This window comes from Lactuca sativa, chromosome 6 (genome assembly GCF_002870075.4).
Source record: "Lactuca sativa cultivar Salinas chromosome 6, Lsat_Salinas_v11, whole genome shotgun sequence".
Classification (NCBI taxonomy): domain Eukaryota; kingdom Viridiplantae; phylum Streptophyta; class Magnoliopsida; order Asterales; family Asteraceae; genus Lactuca; species Lactuca sativa.
Window position 1 is genome coordinate 9,923,456 of NC_056628.2, and position 21,932 is coordinate 9,945,387.

General features: G+C 35.7%; 4 protein-coding genes across 8 annotated transcripts; 2 read left to right on the forward strand and 2 right to left on the reverse strand.

The window, feature by feature from the left end:
* Positions 1-2,059: 2,059 nt before the first annotated feature.
* LOC111900400 (glutathione S-transferase T1) lies at positions 2,060-4,158 on the forward strand. The gene is given in 7 exon segments (XM_023896289.3): positions 2,060-2,667; positions 2,943-3,021; positions 3,024-3,082; positions 3,176-3,229; positions 3,379-3,458; positions 3,538-3,740; positions 3,824-4,158. Coding segments are annotated over 7 exon segments (732 nt in total). The 5' UTR covers positions 2,060-2,602; the 3' UTR covers positions 4,016-4,158.
* Positions 4,159-12,315: 8,157 nt separating this feature from the next.
* Positions 12,316-14,263, forward strand: LOC111900404 (glutathione S-transferase T1). Of its 3 annotated transcripts, none has more exons than XM_052764550.1 (7): positions 12,316-12,509; positions 12,869-12,942; positions 13,010-13,070; positions 13,275-13,328; positions 13,421-13,500; positions 13,723-13,802; positions 13,902-14,263. In XM_052764550.1, exons 1-7 carry the CDS (start codon positions 12,445-12,447, stop codon positions 14,091-14,093), a joined length of 606 nt encoding a protein of 201 aa, XP_052620510.1. In that variant the 5' UTR covers positions 12,316-12,444; the 3' UTR covers positions 14,094-14,263. The 3 variants fall into 3 exon arrangements, with proteins under 3 accessions (XP_052620510.1, XP_052620509.1, XP_023752062.2); XM_052764549.1 differs by having other exon boundaries at positions 12,320-12,509; positions 12,878-12,942; positions 13,594-13,802; XM_023896294.3 differs by having other exon boundaries at positions 12,324-12,509; positions 13,594-13,802.
* A 561-nt stretch (positions 14,264-14,824) lies between these two features.
* LOC111900394 (two-pore potassium channel 1) lies at positions 14,825-16,618 on the reverse strand. Of its 3 annotated transcripts, none has more exons than XM_023896280.2 (3): positions 16,424-16,618; positions 15,281-16,186; positions 14,825-15,198 (listed from the first exon to the last, which is right to left on the reverse strand). In XM_023896280.2, the coding sequence occupies exons 2-3, from the start codon at positions 16,177-16,179 to the stop codon at positions 15,051-15,053; spliced, it is 1,047 nt and encodes a 348-aa protein (XP_023752048.1). In that variant the 5' UTR covers positions 16,180-16,186; positions 16,424-16,618; the 3' UTR covers positions 14,825-15,050. The 3 variants fall into 3 exon arrangements, with proteins under 3 accessions (XP_023752048.1, XP_023752050.1, XP_023752049.1); XM_023896282.2 differs by having other exon boundaries at positions 14,825-15,203; XM_023896281.3 differs by having other exon boundaries at positions 15,281-16,275; positions 16,424-16,606.
* A 1,603-nt stretch (positions 16,619-18,221) lies between these two features.
* LOC111900389 (probable copper-transporting ATPase HMA5) lies at positions 18,222-21,819 on the reverse strand. The gene is made up of 4 exons (XM_023896275.3): positions 21,420-21,819; positions 19,528-21,171; positions 19,320-19,442; positions 18,222-19,245 (listed from the first exon to the last, which is right to left on the reverse strand). The coding sequence occupies exons 1-4, from the start codon at positions 21,726-21,728 to the stop codon at positions 18,349-18,351; spliced, it is 2,973 nt and encodes a 990-aa protein (XP_023752043.1). The 5' UTR covers positions 21,729-21,819; the 3' UTR covers positions 18,222-18,348.
* Positions 21,820-21,932: the final 113 nt, after the last annotated feature.

Sequence of the window (21,932 nt, forward strand, 5' to 3'; positions counted from 1 at the left end):
CCTCTATTCCCAATACTCCCTCTCATCAGCGTCCCGCAATCAGCTCTCAAGCTAAACACACTCCTCCAACCATCTTTCGACCTGCCACTAATACCCAACATCAAATGGTTACATGTGCTCATACAAATTCCCTAAAACCAAAAGCCTTTCTCTCAACCGTCTCAAATCCACCCACTACTGAACCTCATAATCTTTCTCAAGCCCTTCAAAATACTTATTGGTTAAATGCAATGAAAAATGAACATGATGCCTTAATTCACAATAAGACATGGACCCTAGTTTCTCGTCCAACTAATGCTAACATTCTTGGTTGTAAATGGCTTTTCAGAATCAAGAGACATTCAGATGGCTCGATTGCAAGGTACAAAGTGAGACTCATAGCTAAGGGAGTCGGCCAAAAAGAGGGTGTCGATTACTTTGAAACATTTAGTCCAATCATCAAACCTACTACCATTCGGTTGGTTATATCTATTGCTTTATCTAAAAGTTGGACCATTCGACAGTTGGATATCAATAATGCCTTATTAAACGGGGTCTTAACAGCAGGTGTTTACATGGAGCAACCCAGTGGTTTCCAACACCCATCTCATCCCACTGCAGTATTCAAACTCCACAAAGTGTTATATGGACTAAAACAGGCTCCTAGAGCCTGGTTTAATTGCCTCAAGCATCACCTTGTCACCCATGGTTTTCGAGCTTGTCATTCGGATACCTCCCTTTTTGTTCATACTTATACTTCTGATGCTGCTGTCATCCACATATTGGTATATGTTGATGACTTTATTATCACAGGAAATAACCCATAAGTTATCCATGACCTTAATTAAACATTTGCATTAAAAGATCTTGGTATTCTCACATATTTCATTGGCGTCCACATTACAAAATTAGCTTCTGGTCTACACCTTTCTCAACACCAATATATTAAGGATATCCTAACCTGTACCAAGATGCTAGACTCCAAGCCCAATACCACACCAGTTGATCCTTCTACCCCATTTCAACTTCATGGTGATCCTTTTCTTGAACCTAAACTATACAGACAAACTGTCGGGTCACTCCAATATGCAACCATAACTCGTCCCGACATTACCTTTGCTGTTAACCGGGTTTGCCAGTTCATGCACGCACCCACTATTCTTCACTAGCAAGCTGTCAAGTGTATCTTAAGGTATCTCAATGGAACTCTACACCATGGTCTACACTTTCACCCTGACAAGGCACCCTCATTATTAGCTTATTCTGATTATGGACGGATGTCTGACAAAGATGATAGTAGATCACATATGGGTTTGCCGTTTTTCATGGCTCGAACTTAATTAGTTGGACCTCTTGCAAGCAACGAGTTGTAGCTAGATCAAGTACAGAGGCAGAATACAGGGTTTTGGCATATACTGCAGCAGAATTATTATGGATCCAACATCTTCTCTGTGATCTTCATGCCACTCTCCCTAAGCCCCCTATCATTCTCTGTGATAATGTAGGTGCTTCCTTCATGTGCAAAAATCGTGTAATCAACTCTAGATCCAAACACATAGCTTTGGACTTTCCCTTTGTTCGAGAACAGGTTGATAGTGGCAATCTTCAAGTCTGAGTCTCTTTTGTTGACCAGCTAGCAAACATATTCACTAAACCTTTGGCAAAAGAATGCATTGCTACAATCAGATCCAAGCTTCAAGTTTCCCCTCCACTTGAGCTTGCCGGGGGTAATAACCAACAATATACTCGGTCAAAGAGAATGAGTCTTGGAGTCGTAGTCCTAATCTTTAGCTGATATATTCATGTGTATATATTGTTTCCTTATTGTGTGGATATATATTAGGCGGTCTCTGTTTCTCTTGTAAAAATACATGTACATCTCTTATTCACGGTATATAAAAAAGTTCATTTTCAATACTAAATTCCATATTTGAAAACAACAAAAATCGAATCAAGCCCATAAAAATCTTCAAAGAAATCAAAAACCCATCCGAGAAATTTGATCATGAAGGTATTACGTTAGCACTAATCAAAACCCCATTCAGATTTGTATTTACAACTGAAACTCGCACCCATAGACTACCGCAGTAGAGGTTACTAGAGAGTAGATTCAGATCGGAGAAGAATTGAAGCAGATTTAAATCGAACCAAAATCGAAAACTTAAACCCAGATCGAACTATCATCCTCTGCAATGGAATTGATTTGGACTCTCCTCTTCTCCTTTTCCGGCAGTGTCTCCATGTACGGTTTGGATTCAAAGAACGGAGAAGAAACAAATTCAACGTTTCCAGCGACGAGATCGTCTCCATCGTGTCAGTTCAAATATTTAATCACAAAGCTGAGGCAAATCTTGGAATTAATAATTGCAAGTGTCGTATCCACTTGCTGAAGAATAAATCCCATTATACTTTCTATACACTTGTGAGAACGTTCACAGTTTTAGCCTCATGGGTCTCGTGGCACATAAAATAATCAAAGATCATGTCAGTGTTAAAAAAAATTAATTCCTGGATCCATATTAATTATCAAAATCAGCTTCAACTTGGATACATCAAGCTCCAAACATCTGATTTGATCTGCGCATGCGCCATTGATTCCTGAGAAAGAGAGAAACTAATTAACATGGCGCTGAAAGTATATGTTCATAGAATTTCTGAACCATCTCGTGCAGTTCTCATCTTCTGCAAGTAATCAATCTATCTTCTTTCCTCTTTCCTCTTAACTTTCTGCTAATTACTATTTACATGAAATTCCCTTTCTGTCATCTTCCTCAATATATATAGTAAATACCAACCTTTTCCTTCTTGACTTGTGATTTGTGACTGACTACAAGTATTGAAGCAATTAATTAATAGATTATCTTGAGATGAGCCAAACATGTTAAGTTTAATTCGGGTTGGGTTATATAAATTTATTTCTATAACAATTTATAATATAATAATCTTTTTGATGTTATTTGAAGGATAAACGGGATAGATTTTGAGGAAATTCAAGTGGATGTCTTGAAAGGCCAGCATTTCTCCCCTGAATATATGTATATATATTCAGTCCCATGCGCCAAATTCCGGCAATAGTTGATGGACATTTGAAGCTGTTTGAAAGGTTTTTTCCTTTGCATCTCATCTCATATATATATTCAAGTAATTCTTATTATCTATCTATCTCGATTTATTTGTTTTATGTTGTGTTTTGTAGTCACGCCATTCTTATCCATTTATCTTCTTCGTTTCCTGGAGTGGCTAGTCACTGGTGAGTCAAAAAAAAAAAATCTTAATCTTCAATTAACTCCATGCATATATATATATATATATATATATATATATATATATATATATATATATATATATATATATATATATATATATATATATATATATATAAACTAATTAGACAAATAGGTATCCTGTTGATCCATCCAAAAGAGCTAAGATTCATTCCATTTTAGATTGGCATCATTCATATCTTCGACGTGGTGCAGGTGATAAGCAGTTTTCTTTATAGTAATATTTTTTGCAAATAGTAAGAAAAAAAAAATTAATTCATAATTTGGTTGTCAGCTGGACTTGTATCCAACAGTATCCTGTTACCACTAAATGGCATCCCTTCAAACCCTAATATAGTAATTCAAGCTGAAGAGATACTCTTGAGATCTTTGTCTAAGTTAGAAAATGTTTGGTTAAAAGATGAAAGGTTTATGGGTGGAAGCACTCAACCATCAATTGCTGATCTCAGTTTAGCATGTCAAGTCATGCAACTTGAGGTATATAATCTTATTATAAGTTAATGTTACAAAAAGCTTCAATTATGTTATGTTAATTGTAACTAAATATTTTTTGTGTTTAGCTTTTGAGTGAGGAGGATTACCATCGTATATTAAGCCCTTACAAGAAAGTGAAAAAGTGGATTGAAGACGTTAGGAGTACGACTAAACCTTATTTTGATGAAATTCATGAGTATCTTTTTGAATCCCAAAATGGAATTCGAGAGCTAATGGCAACACAATCGGGGAAAAAGAAAGTAAGGGCCAAGATCTGAGATCACTTTTAACCTTATTCATTCAATAAAACTTTTCAAGATTATGTAACCATCATTAAAATTTAATTACCTAGATTAAACACAAACACATCATCTTAGATGCTTCAGCTACATGGTAGAGCAGTATTTTACATCGTGTGGACTTTCACTTCGTTTTTTTTTGTTTTTTTTTTTTAAATATATATATATATATATATATATATATATATATATATATATATATATATATATATATATATATATATATATATATCTATATATATATATCTTCCATGCATAATTGGTATAGTTCATTGTCGATAAAATGGATTGACCTCAAATTGTATTAAAATGTGCATTGTGTCCAACATGTAACATATGAATTGATCTATTGGGATAAAAACATGTTCCTCATGGAGTGAAAATAAAAGGCAGAACAGATGACTTTAATTAACCATAAAATTCAAACTGCTTTGTGTAAAACATCAAACATTTAAGATTTACATAGAAACAAAACATGTCCAAACAACCTTGTATATTCCTTTTTACAAATTTCCGAAGAAAATGCAAGATCTTACTTGCTTTTTACAACATTTATAGAAGAAGATACACAAACAAACATGTTTACAACTTTTGGCTCCAAAAATACATGAAATTGAAACAAGGTGAGTAAGAGTTTCATGATTCCTTTTAAACTTGTTCATCTTTATGATTGGCAAGATAAAGATCAGAAGCGGACAAAGTCCCAGAGTCATCCACATCAAGACTCTTGAACTCTTCCAAAATAAGCAAAACGTCTTCTTGAGTAATCTTTCCCATTTCTTTCAACTTAAAAATCGCAAATTCAGCAGCCCTACAATTTTTTCAAAAATCAACTCAATGAACAATTATAAAAAACAGAATCATTAGATGAAATTAGAACATACCCTACAATATTAAAGTCCATCATGTCACGTGAGTGTGCAAATCCATTTTCTTATTTTGTTGTTTATTCCACATGTTTATTTACTTGGTCATTTTAGTGAGTAGTGGTCTCCTTATTTAGTAGCGGTAAAGTAGTGGTCTGTTAGTTATGTTTTCTTTGGGTTATTTAGTCACTAGCTTTCCCTTTATTTTAGTATGCAGTCAAGTTGTAAGCACTTTGGTTTTCTTTGTTTTCCCTTGAATATCAGAAAACGACACTTGCCACAAATTGTCTGTGTGTAGTTTCATTAGTCTGCTCTTGAATTCTGGTCATCTTGTTTTTACAACCGATATCAGAGATTGGTTAATTGTTGCAGCTGAAATATGTCGGAGTTCCAAGCAATCGGTGGTGTTAAGAGGTTGGGTAGTTCAAATTACAACATGTGGTCTACGTGCATGAGTTCGTATCTTCTTGGCCATGGGAAGTAGTTGACGGAGCCAACACCACAGAACCAAGGATTGACACCAATGGAGCAATAATGGAGAGTCAAGTCCGAGAAGGCGTTGTTTATCATTAAAACAACGATCGAAGAGGAGTTGCTCGAACATATACGGGACCTTACTACACCAAAAAAGGCATGGGATGCGTTGAAGACTTTGTTTTCAAAGAAGAACGACACGAAATTGCAATTTCTTAAAAATGAATTGCTTTCGGTATCACAACGAGATCTAACAATCTCTTAGTAATTCTACAAAGTCAAAACGTTGTGAAGGGAAATTGGTGAACTTGCTCCACAGGGAAAGATTGGAGAACCTAGGATGAAACGCATCATCATCCATGGTTTCAAGCCGGAATACAGGAGCTTTGTGGCTGCGGTACAAGGGTGGCCTACACAACCATCCTTGAGTGAATTTGAGAATCTTTTGACCAGTCAAGAGGCCCAGGCCAAACAGTTTGGAAGCATGTTCATGGGTGCGACATCTAAGACAGAAGATGAAGCACTCTATGTAGAAAGAAGCAAAGGAAAACATAAGTCAGATAATAAGCAGAAAGGTTGGAATAAGAACGACGACAAAAACAAGCATCATGATCGTGGTGACAAGAAGCCAAGTAACCAGGGACACGAGGAAGTATATGGTGACCGAAAACTACATACTAATGGAAAGTACTTTCCTTATAAATGTCACAGATGTGGACGTAAGGGTCACATGGCCAAGAACTGCCCGATGAAACAAGTCGATGAAGGAAACATTGCCACTGTAGAGCAAGAAGAAGGGTGGGACTGTAACACCCTGTTCCTAAAGTATTCGTTCGTCGATTTCAGAAACCAAAGCTAGGGGCGTTTTGGTCATTTATGGGATTGGAGTTATTTAGAGAAAGTTTTGGGGCTGACATATGTTGCTAGAAGCGTAGGGCTTCTTGCCACCTTTTCGTGGATATAAAGTTCGTCGAAAACGGACTTAGAATGAAGGAGTTAGGGCACTTTGAAAATATTGACATAAATGGTCCCTTAATGGGAAAAGCTGGCAAGAAGAGCCATGCATGCAAAATGAGACGCGTGGGTATGCCCAGCGTAGTGGGTTGCTTAGTCGCGGGTGCGCGGGGGCGTACGCCTAGCGTACAGGATGTACGCCCAACATATGTCCAGTGTCCAAAGACCCTATTTTTAGGGTTTGCCACTATATAAGGAACATTATGCCCCAAGCCTCAGCCTCCATTTCACCCCTGGACAACTCCCACAAAAACCCTAATCCTCTTGAGTGTTCTTGAAGCTTGTAAGGTCATTTTGAGTGCATCTTAGTGTTCTTGGAGTGGAGGGATCGTCTTGAAGTCCCATAGATCGAGGAAGAGCTTTTGGATCCAAGTTCTTTAGCCCATTTGCAAGCCCCGGAAGGTATAATGCTTCTAACTATCCTTATAGAAGCTTAGATCTAGATGTAGGAAGTTTTGGGATCTTTCTAGGTCCAAAGATTGGACCTTTATGGTATAACTTAGTTTCCCTTTGTGTGGATGGGTCTACGGCCACAATGTCGGACCATGAAGTTATGAGTAGGAAGACCCGGGGGTTAGCCCTTGGCACTGTATGCAAGTATGATATTCCGGACCAAGATCCGAGGTCGGGAGGGTGCCCAAGGAATGTTTGTATGATAGAGTATATTTATTGTCTGTCTGATACTTGTATGTGCCTGGTAGGGAGATGAGTGTGGGCGAGGTACCATTTCTTTTAGGGTTTCCAATGCTCCAGCTTTTTTACGCAAATGAAATACTTTCACTAGCAAGATTTCTTGATTTTCAACCAAACTGTCAGCGGCTTTACTGAGAATGATTCCGACAAGTGCCATTTCAGTGAATACAAAAGCACAAGCAAAAGCACTAGCAAGATTTCATTGTTACGATTGTTTTGCTTCACCATCAGACACCATTGTAGTGCTTCAAACATTTTTATGTCAATTGATTCCTTTGGAACTCAAATGACTTAACATATTAAGGAAACATCCGATTCTTCACCATGGTGTTCGGTGTTGGATTGTTCCTGTTGAAAGGAAATTGATAATAACACATTCATATTGTTTAAACAAAAAAACAAATTTATATATTCATCATATGTACCTGCTCTTGATTATTGGGAGGAGGCTCCATTTGTACCTTGAAATAGTTGTTTGATTGTTGTTGAAACTAATACCTTTTGTATCGAATTTGTTAATTATATAAATAAAAACTGCAATTCATGTGTACCTGATCTTGATTATTGTGAGGATGATGCATTTCAATCTCACACAAAAACAAAACAAAACAAAACCCAAAAAAAAAGAAAAAAAACCAAGGAGAATGATGTACAAATGAAATCAATTTAAAATTATATCTTGTTTATTTAGTTAGCCTAGAAACATGGGATTAGGGATGCCAAAAAGTCCCGTGGGACCCCGATCCCGTGGGGCCCCGAACCCGTATGAGGGTTAGTTGCTTAAAAAATTCGGGGACGGGGGTAAAGTTAACCCCGTTTTGATTTCGGGGGCGGGGGCGGGGGTGGGTAGTCCCGTCCCGAATACCCCGTGGGGTCCCCGTTAATATGTTATATATATATATATATATATATATATATATATATATATATATATATATATATATATATATATATATATATATATATATATATATATATTGACTATTTGACTTACTGTATTTACTGTTTTGTAGTTGTCAATCCATTTAGGGTAAATCATGTAATGACGCTTCAATTTCTTTTCTTTGTTGATCGATCCTTCAGAGTGGCCAGTTCCCGCTTCTGAGTTCAGACTTCGTCACTCTGCCTCCCGTTCTCTCGAGACTCCAAGCGACCGTGGACCTTCAATCGTTCATCATCACTTCAGTGCTTCACCTTCACGTCTTCGTCGGTCGTCGTAAGCCCACCAGTCGCCGCCGACTCTTTAGCCATCGACTCCTTAGCCATCGATCCCTTCATCAGCGCGTCCTTAGCGTGCAATTTATTTCTCGTCTCACTCAAGTCAGGTTCGTATAACATCGTATATCATCTTCTGATCTTGTCTTATCAGTTCATCTCATCAATTGTTATTTACTTCAGTAGACATGAAACATCGGTTCTTTGTGATTGAACACAACATCTTCTGAAAATTTATTATTTTAAAATTAGTTGCTCGATATGTGATTCATATGTTCACCAGATCATCTATTTCATTGAATATAAACATTACTTTCTTTTAAATTCTTGAAATTTGTTGGTGTTAGTATGGTCCTGATCATCTTTTTAATTTAAATGCAGTTAATTTGTTAGTATTAGTGTGTTCCTGTAATTTGTTCTTGAACTTTGTTACTGTTAGTGTAAGTAGTGGTTAATTTGTTAATGTTTAATTATGTGTTAGTATGTTCCAGTAATCTGTTCATTTTTCTCATTCAAATACAATTAATTTATTAGTGTTATTGTGTTCCTATAATATGTTCTTGAAGTTTGTTAGTTTTAGTGTTAGTTGTGTTTAATTTGTTGAATGTTTTCTGATGTTGTGAAATCAATTCCAGGATTCAAATATCATGTCTTCAGCTGATCAAACTCAACCACATGATTCAAATACGTTTCATGGTACTGCTAACGCTACTAATCAGGCTGCGGAAAATGATAAAAAAAGAAAACTAAGATCCCCAGTATGGGCTCATTACGAATTGAAAAAAATTAAAGAAATCGAAAAGGCAGTTTGCATTTATTGCAAAAAGGCGTTAACTTACAATAGCAACACCGGAACAAAAGGTTTGTTGGGTCACCAAAACACATGTAAAGCAGGGAAATATCAAAAAAGAATTGACGATTTTCAAAGCCGTTTAGTTGGAAAAAAGTCTAAGATAGACGAAAGTGAGGGATCGGTATTAGCAACCCATTGTTTTAATTATGAGGATTGACGAATGGATCTTGCTAGGATGATAGCACAGCATGACTACCCACTCCGTATTGTTGAACATGAAGGCTTTAGAGTTTTTTGTCAAGGGCTTCAACCATTATTTAAGTCTATTTGTAGAAACACGGCTAGGAGTGACGTCTTGAAATTGTACGATGAAGAAAAGGAAAAGCTAATGCAATTCTTAGGGAGTATTCAAGGTCGTATTGCAATAACTACCGATATGTGGACTTGCAACAACCAAAGAAAAGGATACATGACCGTGACGTCCCATTTCATTGATGATTCATGGAAGTTGCAAAGTCGGCTTTTGATGTAATTACTAATTTATAGCTATATATGCTTAATATAATATGTTTTCATTATTAAATTGAATTTATTTTGCTGATTGGTAGGTTTATATATGTGTCGTGTCCTCACACTGCAGAGAAGCTATCAGAGGTGTTGTTAGATTGTTTGATGGAATGGAATTTAGATAGAAAATTATCAACTTTAACTGTTGATAATTGTTCAACAAATGATTGCATGATTGAACTGATGATAGAAAAAATGCATTCTGATGGGTTGATTTTAGGTCGAGAGTTGTTCCATATGCAATGTGCGGCGCATATTTTAAACTTAATTGTGAGAAGTGGGTTGGATTCCTTTAAGGGGATTGAGAAAGTTCGTGAGAGTGTTTCTTTTTGGACAGCAACACCAAAAAGAATGGAGACATTTGAACAGAATGCAAAACAATCAGGTGTTATTTGTGGAAAAAAATCGCCCTTGACTGCAAAACACGTTGGAATTCTACATACTTGATGCTTGCTACTGCCGTGAAATACAAAAAAGTCTTCTCCAGGTTAAAAAATCGTGAGCCCCAATATAAGAGCTTACCTAATGAAAGTGATTGGGATTTGGCTAATGAACTTTGCGACAGACTGAAGATCTTTTATAGTGTTACAGAATTGTTTTCGGGAACAAAATATCCTACCACTAACATTTTTTTCCCTAAAATTTGCGAAATAAAGTTAGCTTTAAAGAAATGGGATGACTCCAAGTTCATTGAAGTTAGTACAATGGCATCAAGTATGGTTACAAAATTTGATAAGTATTTGGAAGACAGTTATGGGGTGATGTCTATGGCTACTATCTTGGATCCTAGGTTTAAGATGAAAATCCTAGAGTACTTTTTCCCTCTTATCTATGGAGATGATAAAGCAAAAGTTCATCTATTGAATGTGAAAACAATTTGTGAGGGTATATATCAACAATATGATTCAAGATGTGTAAGCCAAACAAGCAGTGATGATAGTGTCCCCACTTCTAGTACTCAAAATGCAACTTCCAGTGTTGAGACAGAATCGTTAGATGCTTTTTTTCATGGAATTCTTCTAGTAGTGTTTTTTGTGGAAAAACAGAGCTAGAATTGTATTTAGAAGAAAAAACTTTACCGAAGAGTCATGATTTTGATATTTTAGGTTGGTCGAAGCTAAATGCTATTAAATATCCTACTTTGAGTGTGATTGCAAGAGACATATTGGCTATTCTCATCTCTACCGTTGCTTCAGAGTCTTCCTTTTCTACTAGTGGTAGAATTGTTGGCCCACATCGTAGTAAACTTCTTCCAAAAACAATTGAAGCTATCATATGCACCCAAAATTGGTTATCTGGCGGGAAAAAAGGTATGCATTTTGTTGTTATTTGTTGTTTGTTATATCATTTCCATATTAATTGTTGCTTACTATAACATTTTATAGGTAGTCTTGTGGATGGTGGCGATGACTTAAATGTTGATGAAGATGAAGAGAAAGATGGAAAGTAGAATGATTTGGTGTTATAGTAATCATTGATGTTTCTTTGAATTTATCGTAATCGTACATTAGTTTTTGGTTTGTAACTTTGGATTTATTGAGCTTCTTTTGGAACTTTAATCTGTCGAGTCGATAGATTTGGATATATTGTGGTTTTTGGAACTTTATCGTAATCATTCTTGTTTCTTTGATTTTTTTTGGTTTGTAAGCTGTAACTTTGAATTTATAGTGTTTTTTTTTCGGGGGCGGGGAAACGAGGGTGGGGACGGGGGTAAACAAGGAATTCGGGGGCGGGGGCGGGGATGACAATGCTAAAAATTTCGGGGGCGGGGGCGGGGGATGTACTCCCCGTCCCGTTTGCCCCCGTTGACATCCCTACATGGGATTTGATTAGGAATAACATCTTATTTATTTAATGAATTATTTTTGAATTATTTGGTCTAAAATGATCCCTACATGTATGATTGATTTTTGACCAATCATTTTAATTATTTTAAAAAAGTAATTAATATATATTAAATGATAAAGATGTAATTAATACCTATTATATATTTAATATGTAATATACATTAATTACTTTCTTAAAATAACCAAAATGATTGGTCCATAATCAATCATACATGTACACAATAGATAGTGAAAACAAAATAATATATATATATATATATATATATATATATATATATATATATATATATATATATATATATATACATATATATATATATATATATATATATATATATATATATATATATATATATATATATATATATATATATATATATATAACCCTACAATCAAAGCCGATTTTGAGGATTTAAATATTCTCAAATATCCGGGACGAACCAGATAAAAAGGTCCTTGTTAATTAATTACCAAAGAGTCCCTAAATCACAAACCATAAAAAAAACTCTGCCAGTATTGAAGCACATAAACCTATGCGTATTAATTAATTAACAACCATGTTCCCTAGTTTTAATTGCTATCCGCAATAGGAATCAGTACAGCACCAAATCTGCAAGTTTTATTTTTCATTTCTTGTCGATTAAAATGTTTACTCACAAACTGAGGCAAATCTTACTAAAAATAATATTTTTTTCATTAATAAGTAATAAGAGTCTCTGTATCCATTTCTTGAAGAATGAGTCCCACGTTCCAAAGCTGACTCATTGGTGTCGTGCCACATAAGACATCAAAGATCTGCCACTACTGTTGAACATTTTAATTGCAACTGGATCCATGCATATTAATTATTAAATCGGCTTCGACTTCGATAAATGAAGCTCCAAACATTTGATTTGATCTGTGCATGCGCCATTGATTCTGAGAAAGAGAGAAACTAACATGGCGTTGAAAGTATATGGTCATCGAATTTCTGAACCATCTCGTGCTGTTATCATCTTCTGCAAGTAAGTAATTTATTTTCTTTCCTCTTAATTTCTGCTAATTACGTACTATTTCCATGAAATTCCCTTTCTGAAGCACTTAATAGATTGAGGCAACCATTCCTTTTAAGATGAATCAACCATGTTGCTGTTGGGTTATATTTCTGAAATTGCCGCTATAGTTTCACTGACATTTATACTAGAAAAAAAAAAACCTTTTTTGTATCAATTTGCGCAATTTCAGTTACCTTTTTAACTCGGCTTTTTGAAAATTATTGGTCGTATAAGACTTTGCTTCGTTAGTTTCAGTCATTTCTTATAACTTTACTTGTATATCTGCAAATATCATTTATATAATAATCATTTTTGGGCTTTATTTGAAGGATAAACAGGATAGATTTTGAGGAAATTCAAGTAGAGGTCTTGAAAGGCCAGCAATTCTCCAAAGAATATGGAGGTTTGTCTTTGTAACAACATAAGTGATTATTTAAAAACCTGACAAAACTATCTTGTTTTGTATGTAGCAATAACTCCCATGCGCCAAATTCCAGCAATAGTTGATGGACATTTGAAGTTGATTGAAAGGTTCTCTTTGCATCTCATGATATATATATATATATATATATATATATATATATATATATATATATATATATATATATATATATATATATATATATATATATATATATATATATATATATATATATATATATATATATATATATATATTCAACTCCTCAATATCTATCTATGGATTCGTTTGTTTTAAGTTTTGTGATTTTGTAGTCATGCGATTCTTATCCACTTATGTTGTTCATTTCCTGGAGTGGCTAGCCACTGGTGAGTATGTTTTTAATGTTTTCTTCTTAATTAAACTACGAATAAATATATATATATATAAGCTTATTTAATTTAATTTCATGCATGAATAGGTATCCTGGTGATCCACAAAAAAGAGCTAAGATCCATTCCATTTTAGATTGGCATCATTCCCATTTACGTCGTGGTGCAGGTGATACGTACTATATATTTTTATAATTAATAATAATAATTGTAGGAAATTAATTAAGAAGACAAGATTTTTAATCATAATTTGGTTCGCCAGCTGGACTTGTATACACCACCATCCTGGCACCTTTAAATGAGCTCCGTTCGTTCCTTCAGATAGTGATTCAAGCTGAAGAGATACTCCTGAGATCTTTGTCTGAATTAGAAAATGTTTGGTTAAAATTAGGAGATGGAAGCTTTTTGGGTGGAAGCTCTCAACCATCAATTGCGGATCTCAGTTTATCATGTGAAGTCATGCAACTTGAGGTATATAATTAATCTTATTATTATAAGTTAATGTTACAAAAAGCTTTATTAATTATGTTATGTTAACTGTGTAAGTCACTAAATAGTTTTTGTGTTTAGCTTTTGAGTGAGGAGGATTACCATCGTATATTAAGCCCTTACAAGAAAGTGAAAAAGTGGATTGAAGACGTAAGGAATGCGACTACACCTTATTTTGATGAAATTCATGAGTATCTCTTTGAATACCAAAAAAGAATTCGAGAGCAAATGGCAACACAATCAGGGAAAAATAAAGTGAGGGCCAAGATGTGACATCACTTAACCTTTATTCCTTCAATAAAAAATTTCAAGATTATGTAACCATCATTAAAATTTAATTAGCTAGATTAATTATTATTAAGCGCAAACACACACATCTTAGATTCTTTAGCTACTTGGTAGATAAATGAATGACTAAAAAAACTATGACTAGAAAGGTTTTATTTATAGCCTTTTAAAGAGGATTTTAATTAATATCTTAAAAATCCTAAAATAAATAATCACATATCACAGAGAATTAATAAACTTGGAAATCAAGTAATCAACTCCCGAAAAAGATTCCAATAATGGAATTCGGATTATACTCCAACAACTAAAAAGATACAATTTTAATCGATTTATACCTTGCTATATAAATTTTGAAGAACAATATCTCTCATTCACACTAACTCCCATTTTGGAGTATTATATTTATATATCAAAATGAAGCTATCATGCATGTAGCAGCGCATAAAACCATAAATCATCTACCAATAAGGACTAGAACTACATTGTCTTTTAATGTTCTTTTGCCTCATATGAATCTCACTGATATACCCATTATGATTAATTGATAATCTATTGGTGATTCGAATGAGATTACAATGATGAAATCTATTCCAAGACAAATGTGCATTAATTGTGTCCAACATGTAACATATGAATTGATGATCTATTGGGATAAAAACGAGTGAAAATAAAAGCCAAAACAGATGACTTTAGTTAACCATAAAAATTCAAACTGCTTTGTGTAAAAGATCAAACATTTAAGATTTACATAGAATCAAAACATGTCCAAACAACCTTGTATATTCCTTTTTACAAATTTCCAAAGAAAATGCAAGATCTTACTTGCTTTTTACAACATTTATAGAAGAAACAAATATGTTTACAATTTTTGGCTCCAAAAATACATGAAATTGAAACAAGGTGAGTAGGAGTTTCATGATTCCTTTTTAAACTTGTTCATCTTTATGATTGGGCAAGATAAATATCAGAAGCGGACAAAGTCCCAGAGTCATCCACATCAAGACTCTTGAACTCTTCCAAAATAACCAAAACGTCTTCTTGAGTAATTTTTCCCATTTCTTTCAACTTAAAAATCGCAAATTCAGCAGCCCTACACTTTTTTCCAAAATAAACTCAATGAACAAGTTATAAAAAAAAAAAAAACAGAATCATTAGATGAAATTAGAACATACCCTACAACACCATCATCATCAAGATCAGCTGCTTCAAGATCAGCAGCTGTTGTTCTTCTTGTAAGAACCCATTTCACCAATGACCTCTGTCTAGTTTCAGTATACAACTCAGCAAAAGCAAACAACAATTGAGCTAAACATATGGTACTCATCAAGATCCAAAATATAGCAAAAACACGTCCATATATTGTTGAAAAGCTCTTATCTCCATATCCTAAAGTTGTAATGGTGGAACAAACACAGTAAAGCGCATCGACAAACTCCATTTTCTCAACTGTGGTTAAAAAGATTGTCCCGGAAGCTATGAGGACGATAAGCAAGATGGACAAGATTAGACATCTGTATCTCACTCTGTTGGTTTCCATTTCTCTTAGGGTCTCCAATGCTCCAGCTTTTTTACGCAGATGAAATGCTTTCACTAGCAAGATTTCTTGATTTTCAACCAAACTGTCAGCGGCTTTACTGAGAATGATTCCGACGAGTGCCATTCCGGTGAATACAAAAGCACAGGCGAGTAGTTTTGTGGTGGCACTGTTTGGAAGAAGATCACCGTATCCGACGGTGGTCATTGTTACGATGCAGAAGTAGATCGAATCAAGAATGCCGTTTGTTTTATCTCCGGAAATCTGGTTTCTCATGAGGTAAAAGCAGAGTGTGCTTATGCTTAGGTATATGAATAAGTAGATGGCTACCCTTGTGAGATGTGGGTTGAGTTGATCGAAGATGGATTTTGGGTTTTCTAAAAGGCGTTCGATTTTGGATCCTTGTGGAAGTTCGACCATGGGGGCGCTTCTGCAGCGTTTTAACTTTCTGCTTTTGGTTGAAGCAAAACAATCCGGCTGAGGTTTAGGTTCGTGTTCGAGTGTTAGAAATGGCTCGTTTTCACCATCAGACGCCATTGTAGTGCTTCAAACAAGTAAGAAAAGGATAATCAAGACAAAGTTGTTGAGAATCAGTTAATTTTCCACCGGAAGACCGAAATTCAGCAGATGATACTACTTCAAGCATAAATCGAAAGTGGAGAGTAAAAAATCAAAGACGTTGAATTTACAGTGACATGAAATTCAGATCTATTCCAGTCCAGACTCCAGATGTAAGCCATGGAATTGGAATTCCGAAAAATCAAGGAATAGTGTAGCTAACCTGTTAATTGGAGACTGTGAACTGAATTTTGCTGACAGATTCCTGTAGAGATCGGAGTTGGTCAATTGCAGCAATGTTGGAACCAGGTATTGATGTTTGTCAATGGCGGATTTGGGGGAATACCGTGTTTCATATGAGCATTTGTCAAACTTTATGGCAAATTGTGTGTGAGTGTGTGAGTGGTGGGGGTGTGTATTAATTATTATTAAAAATGATAACGCAATCACAACAATAAAATGATAACATGACAAATAAACATTAACTTTGCTTTGTATCGTGTAACCTTGTTATTTTAATATATTTATCATTTATATAGGTAGATTGAATTTTTATAAACTATAATAATTTAAGTTTAAAAGTTAGGGAAAATGACTTGATAGGCTAAGATACTTTTTGAAATGTATACATTTAGTCCTTATTCATTTTTTCTTGTAAAATAAACCCTTATATTTTATTTTTTGTAACAATGCAATCCTTGTGACCGGCTATACCCGGTTTACCGGTTATATACGAATTTTCTTTTAGGGAAAATGAGTTGATAGGGTAATATACTTTTTGATTTGTACACATTTAGTCATTATTCTTATTTTTTGTAAAATAAACCCTTATATTATATTAATATGTACACATTAGGTCTTTTTCATCGGATTCTACAGGTTTTGCTGATGTGGAAGCACAAGTGGCACCAAATAGCAATTAATTAGCTTAGTCACCGCAGGTAGGTGATCCTCCAGCAACAAGAAAAGGGCAGCGACCCTTCTCTTTCTCGTGTCTCTTCCTTCCGGTCGAACAACAACAGCCAAACACCCTTTACCTATTGTGTTTCTCTGATTTGTCTCTCTTTGCCTCCATTTTTGAGATATGTTTCCTGAAAAAGAAGAAAGAATCGACGAGGGGGCTACCAGAGCAGCTCCTCGCCGCCAACTACCATCTCTACTTCCTCTTGCCTCCCCCTTCGACCTTCTTGTTTTTGCCATCATTCCTCCTTGCTACCAGTGATGTGTAGGAACACACAAATGAGTCATCGGAGACCGGGGTTCTCCCTCTTTTTCATGATGAATAAAAGTTGGAAAAATCTCGTTGTGGATATGTGGATGCCACCTGGGTATTTCATTTCAACAAAATGAAATAAATGGAAAATGACTTGATAAGGTAAGATACTTTTTGAAATGTACACATTTAATCCTTATTCTTTTTATTTTGTAAAATAAACTTTTCCACGTCAGCAAAACCTGTAGAATCTGGTGAAAATGACCTAATGTGTACATATTAATAAAGTATAAGGGTTTATTTTACAAGAAAAAAAAGAATAAGGACTAAATATATACATTTCAAAAAGCATCTTACCCTATCAAGTCATTATCTCTAAAAGTTAAATACACAATAATATAAGTAAGAAACTAAAAATAGAGTACTTGTCGAAATTCTTTTTTTATAGTTTTTTTTGGATGTTCTTTGAATGATAATAAATGCATGGACGAGTTTAAGTAGAGTGCAGGTGGGTTCCATGACCAGACCCATCTAATTTTCGTTTTAATTTTAATTTATTTCCCAGTTATACAAAAAAAAAAATAAGAATTGGAAAAAATAAGAAAAAAAAAGTAAGTAATAGACTAAAGACAAGGATGTCGCATTTGGTCGACTCCAAAGTGGTGGAGGTTTAATTACAAACAGATGATGTCTTTTTCATAATTCCACATTATTAACTTTGTTGAGGAAATTATGCAACTTGTGATAACCATATAAAAATGCTTTTAGTCACAATCTTATGGCGTCCCTAGAGTAAAGTTTGTTGCTATTTCATGTAACATATTTCAACTTGTAGTACTTGAATCAAACAATATACCACCCTTAAACAGATAAAACTATTTTTATCCTACATATATACATGTAAACAAAAACACGAAGATATTTACATTCAAAGTTCAAACAGTTGTTATTCCTTGAATCTCCAAAGTCTCAAGAATCCTAGGCCTTCTATAATTCCTCAACAACAAAGAGCAACAAACAACACTCACAGAAGACGCAGCCATAGCAGCTCCGGCAATCCACGGTGGCAATCGGAATCCTGTGAACGGAAACACAACTCCGGCCGCAATCGGAATCCCAAGAAGGTTATACCCCAAAGCCCAAATGTAATTCAACCGGATTCTAGTAAACGTTTTTCTCGAAAGATCAATCGCAGTGATCACATCTTCTAGATTACTTTTCATAAGAACAATATCAGCCGCTTCAATCGCTATATCCGTTCCAGCACCTATCGCCATTCCGACATCCGCAGCAACTAGAGCGGGGGAATCGTTGATTCCGTCTCCCACCATCGCCACCACAAGTCCCGAACCTTGTAGCTCTTTCACTTTCTCTGCTTTGTCCTCCGGTTTGGCTTCGGCGGTTACATCGCTGATTCCGACTTCCTTTGCAATGGAATTGGCGGTTCCCCAGTTGTCTCCAGTGACCAATAGACTTTTGATTTTCATGGATTTGAGGATGGAGATGACTTCACGAGCACCGGGTTTTAACGGATCGGAAATGGCTAGAATTCCAGTGAGGTGGTTGTCTATGGAAACGAGGATTCCGGTCTGGGCTAACCCTTCGATTTCTGTTAGTATTTCTTGTGCGTCAATGGAAATAGGGATTCCGTTGTTTAAGATTAAGCTCTTGTTTCCAACTATTATTTGTTTGTTGTGGACAATGGCTTTCACACCATGTCCAGTTATGGATTCAAAGTTGTGTGCTTCTGCCCAAATTGGATTCTCTTCATCGTCTCTAAATTTTTTGGCATATTCTACAATTGCCTTGGCTAAAGGGTGTTCACTGTTCACCTGCAACAATTAACAAAAATATATAATTTTCCAAAAAAGGAAAAAATATTATCAACATTATATAGAAAAGGTACCTCAGCTGCAGCAATCAATTCATAGAACTCTCTAAGCACCATGTTCTTCAAGAGTCTTGTGTTAACAACCAGTGGCTTCCCAATTGTAAGAGTCCCAGTCTTATCAAACACAATACAATTCACCTGTGCATAATTTACTCCAAAACAATCAGAAAAAAGTTTGATTTTTTTTAAAATGTAAGTGTTAAAAAAAATCATAATAACTGACCTTATGTGCACTTTCTAACGCTTGCCCTCCTTTTATAAGAACACCTTGAGAAGCCCCAACTCCAGTCCCAACCATCACAGCTGTTGGAGTTGCCAACCCTAAAGCACATGGGCAAGCTATAACCATAACAGAGATTCCAAACTGTAAAGCAAGCTGAAAACTATCCATGGAGGATGGAATCCAAGATTCCGGATACCCATCAAACTTTCCAGCAACAAACCATGCAAGAAAAGTGGAAAAAGAAAGAAGAATTACGAGAGGAACAAAGAATTTGGAAATTCTATCAGCTAACTTTTGAACTGGAGCTTTTGCCATCTGTGCTGACTCAACAAGTTGAACTATTTGTGAAAGTGCACTTTCTGATCCGACACGTGTCGCTTTAATATACAAAACCCCGTTTTCATTCACTGTCCCTCCAATAACTGTATCTCCTTTCCTTTTTCCAACAGGTCTTGCTTCACCTGTGATCATGCTCTCATTCACATGGCTTTGTCCCCATGTAACAAATCCATCTGAAGCTACTTTTGCACCAGGGATGATTTTGATCACATCGTGTCTTTGAATCAATCTGCTGTCTATCTCTTCTTCATTTACAACATTCCCTTCAGTGTCAAAAGTCAACAGTGTTGCTGTATCAGGAGTCAGGTCCATGAGCTTTGCAATTGCTTCAGATGTCTTTCCCTTTGCTTTAACTTCCAGATATTTTCCAAGTAGAATGAATGAGATTAACATTGCACTTGTTTCAAAGAAGTCGGTTGCTTCAAAATGTGGTGAAGCTGCAGCTCTTAATACAGAGTAGACTGAATAGAAGTAGGCTGCGTTTGTTCCCAATGCAATCAGAACATCCATATTCGCAGAACCATGGCGCAATGATTTGTAGGAACCTGTGTAGAATCTTCTACCAATGAAAAACTGAACAGGGGTGGATAATATCCATCTTAAAAGATGGCCTACAGTCATCATGTTGACAATCTTGGTGTCAAGTCCGTGTTTGAGTCCAGGGATGTACATGAACACCATGGAGGTTAGGAACACTGGAATTGTGAAAACCAAACTCCATTTGAAAGATTTGTAGTATTGATTGATTTCTTCTTGTCTATGAGAATCCCTTCCGTTTCCTTTAGGAAATATCTTCGCCTTGAATCCGGATCCTGTTGATTCGATTACCTGAATGAAGTTTCTAGGTCCTGTTAAATCTGGTTTGTAAGAGAGGGAACACTTTTTGAGATTGGTGTCAAATTCAATCTTTTCAACTCCAGGAAGTGCTTGAAGAGATTCTTGGATGATTCGCATGGAACCATCATTCCATGGTCCATCGATTTGTAAATGTATTTTGCTCACGTCTTCTCCTGTGCTAATCAATATGGCTTCGAATCCAGTGTCTTCTATGGTGTTTAAGAGATGGTCATGGCTTACAGTCATGGGATCATAGTGGATTTCGGCTTCTTCTGTTGCTAATGCAACTTGGGCTCTCTGTACTCCATGTACAGATCCCAGAGCAGACTCGACTGTACTTGAACAAGTTGTGCAAGTCATTCCTTTGATGAGGATTCGACATACTTGAGTCGATTTTTCATTTGTTTCCTCCATGATCAGTGCAGATTCGAACCCTACATCTTCAATGGTTTCACGAATAGTCTCCTCCTATGAATAGCAAAAGGAGAAACAACCATAAACTTTTGGTAAAATGATGAATCAACCACTCGAAATCAAAAATATTGATATTCTTCATGAGACTAATATACTCTAATTCCATAGATCTAGAGTAAAATTGCAAATTAGTAGAAAAAGCAACGATCATCATCAGAATTTAGTAATTGAAGTCTGAGAAAAAGGCTAGCTAGGGTACAACTGATTGACTGTATCTAATTATTAGGAACGATGAAACTTACATTGACGAAGCTAGGGTAAAACATGACTTGAGCTCGATTATTCAACACATCAATAACAGCCTCCTTGATTCCCGGCAACCGCTTAACGGCCTTCTCCACCGATCCGGCACAAGCAGAACAGGTCATTCCGGTGACAGAAAACAAAGCCCTACGCTCCGATCTATCCATACTACTCTCCATATCTGCCGACATCCCCTTTGGGTACTTTGGCATAGACGGATAGTGCGGCCGCGGTGACAATCCTCGGGAATAGCCATCACCGGCACCGGTGCCACGTATACACGCCAGTGATAAAAACTTGGTCGCCATTTTAAGCTTAATCTCTACTCAAAATTCGAAAATTTCTTCACCAACAACCATCATTCCTTTTGTGTAAAAGCAAATGAATATATAAGTCTGAAGAAATGAAAATGTAAACGGTGATTGCGTAATCGATGATCTATGTGGCATGCTAACGCCAACTACGTGGCCCCATATGCGCACTCTTTTTGCGCGGGTTTCATATGAATTTGA